The sequence below is a fragment of the Rhea americana genome, unplaced genomic scaffold (assembly GCF_003343005.1).
Source record: "Rhea americana isolate MKP2758 unplaced genomic scaffold, rheAme1 scaffold_149, whole genome shotgun sequence".
In the NCBI taxonomy this organism is placed as follows: domain Eukaryota; kingdom Metazoa; phylum Chordata; class Aves; order Rheiformes; family Rheidae; genus Rhea; species Rhea americana.
Genome location: NW_028185583.1, coordinates 2,382,859 through 2,389,535, shown reverse-complemented (window position 1 = coordinate 2,389,535; position 6,677 = coordinate 2,382,859). Strand labels below are relative to the sequence as shown.

At 37.6% G+C, this 6,677-nt stretch overlaps 1 protein-coding gene across 2 annotated transcripts in view; it reads right to left on the bottom strand.

Annotated features, from left to right (window-relative positions):
- Positions 1-464: 464 nt before the first annotated feature.
- NHSL1 (NHS like 1) overlaps positions 465-6,677 on the bottom strand; it is a 92,080-nt gene continuing 85,867 nt past the window's right edge. For both annotated transcript variants that reach the window (XM_085299295.1, XM_085299294.1), the window contains exons 7-8: positions 6,275-6,404; positions 465-2,707 (exon numbers count right to left, since the gene is read on the bottom strand). In XM_085299295.1, the coding sequence (XP_085155421.1) occupies positions 1,984-2,707; positions 6,275-6,404 (854 nt within the window). In that variant the 3' untranslated portion in view covers positions 465-1,983. The remainder of the gene's footprint in view (positions 2,708-6,274; positions 6,405-6,677) is intronic.

Here is a 6,677-nt window from a genome sequence, read left to right as displayed (position 1 = left end):
ATTAGGTTTCAATTTAATTCCATTAATCAAATGCTTCTTTAAATATGTTTTATGTATATATATGGTAAGAAGTTTACTGTGCACCACTTTATCCTATTCTTGTTCCAGTGAGTACAGCATGACTCACCTTCCACTTACTCCTCATTCGCTTTACCTATAATCTGGTTCTCCAAGAATTTTAGTTCCATGGGACAGGTTGCCAGTAAGACAGAAGTAGCAGAAATGTATGCAAATGATATTGGAAAAAGTTTAGAATTATTTCAAGTGTTATAGTCTCAGCATTGACATGTCAAAATGGAATAGATATGTAAGTACTCTTTAGTTGCCTCTACACTGAATTGGTAAATTTTGCAGCAGAAATTGAAGATAAGTGACTGGATGTATGGTTTACAGCATTCAACTGGTTGCCATACACTGTTGGACGCATCTTTTGAATGAGATTTTAATCAACTCAAAAGACAATATGGCAACTGGCAGCCTTTTCCTTTATTGAAGCAAAGTCACAGCATTTTCATCACTGTTCCCATCTTGTGAAAGAAAGAGTTAAACAAAGGCCTCTGAAATTTACATTACTAACAAGTAAAGGACTGAAGAAAGCGATTACAAGCATATTTCTCTAAAATAAATAATCTACAAGGAGTGCTTTTTCTTCTTAAAAGCAGTCTAAAAATGTATAAATCCTACAGTAGGGAGATCAAAAGATATTTTAACAACTTCCAATATTTACAAACAATACAAAAACTGCGCACGCCATCAAATGATGCAAAATTCTTCTCAAAAATTAAAAGTTTCATTCCTACTAAGAACCAAAATTAATGATTTTCTTTACGACTGGAAAACCGTTAAATGTTTTTATCATCTGTAAAATATACAATAAAATCAAACCTCACTAAATTATTATGGTTAAAAAAGAAATACTGCAGGCAAATCAAAAAGGAAAGTAACTGTAACTTATTCTTTGGTAACCAAAAGTTAGCAAGTATCTGATATTTCAAGTGATGAAAAGCAATAATCTTTCCATTTTGAGAAATGGAAGACAGACTTCTGGAAAAACATAACTCCCAAGTTTCAATTTTGAAAGACAGGGTCTACCTACAGCTCTGTAGTGCAAGTTCTCAAAGTCAAATTTTGTTTTTCAATTCATAAACCTAACCCTTCCAAACTCCAGCAGCATATTGCTCAAGTCCTCTCCCACTTTTCTGTTGTTGGCTTGCATCCTCTGCACACATCCAGTTGTTTCAGTTCTCTAAGGGAATACACTATTCAAGGAAGCAATTCACTTGGAGATCAATGTTTCACCAAGTGTGTGTGGGTGGCTGCACAGCAGCTAGTACTATGTTATAAATCTGTGCTCCCTTTTCCATTTTAAGTATTTCATTTTCCCTCAGGAAAAAAAGACAGTATCCTCGACCAATTCATAACCTGGTGACCTATTTGCATTAGCAGGACTTACTTCATCTAACATAGGTGCATACTGTAGTAAGAAGCCATGCARCCCCCCCACCAAATCTACTACCTTCTCACAGGTGATGTGCCTCATCCTGCCTCTCTGTGCTTAATGAATATTATGTTGCACCAATTCAATGCTTTTGAAGCAAATGTCCAGGTTGTGCCACAGAAGCCTTCCCATTCCTTTTTCAGGTTTATCCCTAAGTTTTGCTTGCACAATTGCAGTCTCAAGAAAAAGAAAAACATCACACCCCCTACAGGCTCTGAAAACTTCCCCCCAAGAGGACTTCTAAGGCTTTACACAGATATCTCAATGTTATGTTCTTTAAGCCACAGACCACTCATTCAAAGGAAGTCCTTCCCAACCCACCCCAACCATGCAGAACTATCATTGCTTCAGCATTTAAACACACACATGCAGTTCATTGAATAAATGCTCAGCAAAGTAAATTTGTCTAGGTCTGGGCTTTCTTTTTGGATCTAGTCCTCTGTCATTTTCTAGACTAATACCCAATGCCTTTTGTCACTGCCTCTTTAACTTTCTTCAGCTGAAGGGCTTAGATACTTCCTTGAAGTACCTGGTTGAGTCATTAAGTCTACATGGGTTGAATTCAAGGTCTCCTTGCAGCCAGGCTCTTCAGCATATGGAAAGTCATTCGTGTCCATTTCGTCACTGTTAAACACATCAAGCTGCCTCTCTTGCTGCTCTTCCAAAGTCCTTCGGATCCTGCTCTCTGACTGTTCCACCACTTCCCCATCTCCCTCACTAATCACAGTCATAGGGCTGCTCTGGATGCGGTTGCGAACATTGTACTTGCTACTGGCAGCTGAGGGGGGAGTTCGTGATCGGCCGTACCTAGTGCCAGAGAAGGACATGCTCCTTGGCATCAGGCCCTCACTCTTGGCCCACTCCTCCTGGGCCCGTTTGCTCTTGCTGGGTGAGCAACTGGCAGGGCTGTCAGAAAGGTCAGGGGCAGCATCTGCCTTTGTCCGGTGGAACCGTGGGTCTGTGTTCTTCAACATCTCTGCTGCTGACATGCGGGAACTGGTGTCACCACGGCTCCCTTTTTTCAGCAGCAGGGCCTTGAAGTTGTCGTTGCTGGTGCTGCTTTTGCGAATGCTTCTCTGAATAGATCCTGCTTGTTTGAGGGTAGTTAAGGTTGGGGAAGCACCAGTAGGTGTTACGGGGGGTGACGGAGAATGGTTGCGGGTACGATCGTCTTCAGAATCTTTACGGCCAAGAACTTTCCTTTTGGATCTGAGTTTGAAAAACAAAARCATGGACAAGATGAAACAAAAAAATAAAATTCTGTCTCCCATAATTCATCTCAATTTAGAAGGATGACAATTAATTAAGCTAAGGAAGAGAAGGAAAGAGGAAAAAGTAATCTCAATCTAAAGTGCAAGTAAGAACACCACCAAAACTGTGTAGGAATTAAGTAATGGAGGTATAAGCTAGGTACGTTATTCTTTTTCTGCAAATCTGGAACAATGAAACTGTTATAACTGACAATATTGATGCCCAACAGTTTGAACATATTTAGTAAATTAGGTTTTATAGAGTCATTGTCCAAGTTAGCCTAAGATTAATGCATTATAAAGATAATTCTTGATGCCATTTGTCTGTTAGTTTGGAGATTTGATTAAAAATATGGCATCTAGCACACTGCTGCATTTTTTTTGTACCATTTCATTCAAAGACCTCAATGCTTTCCGGAGAATTAGAAACATAGTTTAGTGTTCTTGCCTTTAGAAATCAATATTGCAATGCACTACTTTGAAAGTTAAGATTGAGTAAAGGGAGCCAGCTGCAACCACTCTAAATTATGTGGTTCAAAAATAGAAACAAACAAAGTGAAATAAGTAGTGAAAATTGAGTTTTCTAGCTTCTAATAAGATGCACAGTAAAAATTCACTGTTCTGCTGGTGCTCTTGTCATCATAGTTCTTTGACTAAATGAAGGTCAGCCCACCTTCCTGACTTGCAACATAGAAGTTATCTTTCCAAACAAAGGCCTGAGTGGTTATATATTTAAGGCACAGTGATAACAAAAATGAAATTAAGAAATAATGATGGGACAGGGAACATGTGGAAACTGGACTTCTGTTGCCCCAGTTTTACATCGGAAGAAATCTTAAAGAAAGGAATGTATTACATGCCTTTTATCTGTAGCAAAGTTGCTTTGCTTCTTTGCAGGCTAAAATAGAACAAATTCAAACATATTGTATAAACGCTAGTTTTTCATACACGAATTTGCAAAAAGTTTAAAACAAGTCACCAGACTTGCTACAAATACAAGATTTACATCCTATAATTTCACTTTTATCAAGCATGTATGCAATACAGACCATTCCCTTGTAAAACAGATTATTTCCCAATGTGATCTTTAGCTATACTTTGTTACAGGGTTTGAAATTTTGCCATGGCAAACTCAAATCTACACATTGCAGCCTACCAACAAAGTAAATAAATAAATAAATAGACTAATAAAATAAAAGAATAAAACAAAGTAGCAGGATCCATCAGCTAAGTGGGTGGCAGCAAAAGGCACTGCCATAAACTCTGCCAAGACTCAGGAGTGATCTTGTCTCTGTTTAGCTGGTAATTTCATGCATATACAACTTAGGATACCCCCACAGGCAACTGTAACAGCTGTTATTTTCAGCTGCTGCTGTCTCCACCCTCTTTGCTGAAAGAAGAAGGTAATACTGACACCCATTCAACAGGAGGATGAATGGACAACAAAGCATAAGGATAAAACGATGATTTCAGTGTTGRCAAACATAAGAACCCTGTTTAGATTTGACTGCATGTCACTATTATAGACAGCAAGCGAATTTCATGCTTAGATGAATTTGATGCTGTGTGTAAGCATGGGTGTGCATTAGTTACAGGGAGGATTCCCTTCAATAGGATTTTGACTGCCTTTGGGCATCTCTGAACACTCCAACTCTGGGGTTGTACCACTGCCAAAAATCAAAAGAAACTCCAAAGAAATATAGAGCAAACTGCAATTTCAAAGATCTGCAGAGGAAGATCAGCAATCCTAGTTTGAAGTAACTCAGTAACACTGTGAATGTTGTGTAGAACAGTCAGTCAGAGAACTAAAATATTCTGGAGAATTTTGTTGTCAGCATCTATCCAACTCCTCTCAGCAAGTCATAGCACAGACTTAAAATTAAGCCAAATTTAGGTTTGCTGGCTTTGCCGAGACAGAAAGAAGATATATACGCAAACAGATCTGTGCCTGAAACTTAGAGTGACCTTCTCATTTTCCTGCCCTTAACAAACATACCCCTAAATTTCTTCTCTTTCTCAAAAGTACAGATTTAAGAGTGCCAATCATTGAAATAATACCTTTTTAAATTAGCAGCAACAAAGCCTTTTTTTTAATTATTAATTAGCAACCAAGGAAGATGGTCGTTCAAGTATAAAGCCAACAAAAGCAAGGTCTTAATAATAAATGTGACAAAATTTTAACTATGTCACATCCAGCTCCATTGTCCATTTCCCTGTAAACCTATGAATTCCATGTATGTGAATACACACAGAGATCCACTCTCTATCTGCAAAAATACTGGAAAATGCTTGCTAGCCAGAATATTTCATTCTGCAAACAGATTCATCTCACTCCCAGTGAGTGCATATTAAGAATGCAAAAGATCATTTTTATAACAGCTCTTACAGGCCAAGTCTTAAGGGATGACACTTAGTTATAAAAAGTCAGCATTATATAGTATATTTTTGTGAATTTTTTTAATATGTGAAATAGAATCATTTCAAAAAAAGAAAAATAGTATTCCTGCAGCCTAAGTGCAGCCTCCCAATTCCCTGCCATGTTCATACACAAGATTTCCCCGGTCACTCAGTATCCCTGATGTAAAAATCAGGCACATATGCACAAGCTGACTAAATATCCAGATGAATTCTAGATGAAGAATATCTAGATGAAGATACCACTAGACATTTTTCATGACCAGTTAAGAGAAGGCCCATATAAATTCTGAAGTAAATGATAGAGCCACAAGATGGCACCACAACTACATCATTACTAGTCTAAATGCAAGCTCAGAGAGTAGTAATGGTCTTCCGTATATACTGTTTAAATGGTGCATGTTTCATTATGTGTATTTTAAGCTTTTTTGGGAAAACCTAAAGTGAACAGCATGAAAATCTAGTTGCCTATTTGGGGTGATTTTGTTTTCAAGGGAAATGAATAATGACATTAATAATAGAGCCAGTATTACACATTTCATTCATGAACCAGTTTGACACAAGACACCCGACCTCATACTGGATTATGGCAAACTATAATCCAGCGCTTGCCATATGTTTAGCCATATGACTGACATGTTGTGTTACTTGCCAGTTTCAGCCACGCTTGCCATGAAGCATTAGCGTTGAGCCTCTGTCCCAAACTGCACCATATAAGCAGCGAAGAGAATAAAAGAGATGGGGAAGAACGGGAATGAAAACAAAAAGATACACAGAGAAAGCAACAGTAGAGTTAATGTGGCAGATTGAGAACAGTACAATAAATACTAGATGTAATTTTGTATTTTAAGTGGCAGCATATTTATAATATAATCTACATTGAGTTAACCAAGTAGCTTTTCGTTCAGAATAGGTTAAGCATATTTGCAAAACAGTAAAACACAAGCTCTTTTGCTTATCTTCATATATAGTCTAAGTACGAAGTCAACAAATGGGTGTTTTCAGTTAAAATGAMAACTGTTTTTACTGGGTGTTTTACGAAAACAATGTTAATTAAATTTTGAAAAAATTAACTGACTGGACCTTATGAGGAAGGCAATTTCCACAGTACCTGTGAATGGCTGCAAAAAGATCCTCAGTAGTCCTTGGTCTTGCTGGTGTTGCCACCCCGTCCGTCTCTTCCCCATAACTATGGCTAGGAATGAATGAACTATTTGCTGTATCCAATTCAAACACCTCCGCTAAGCAGAAAAAATAAATAAGACAATCCATCATGGGAACCCCAAAAGCCATATAACCTTGAAATTAGTCCTCACTGCTTCTAAGGCGAAACAGCCAAGAGATTTAGTGAATATACTGTTGTGATTATTGTGATTTCAGATCAACACTTGCTTAGAAAATTACAGTGCATGAAATGCCTATACTTGTTCACACACATGCAGAGTACAATCCTGGAGGATATTTCTATRGTTTCTATTAAAAAATGTGAAATTAAAATTTACAAAGCTAAACAC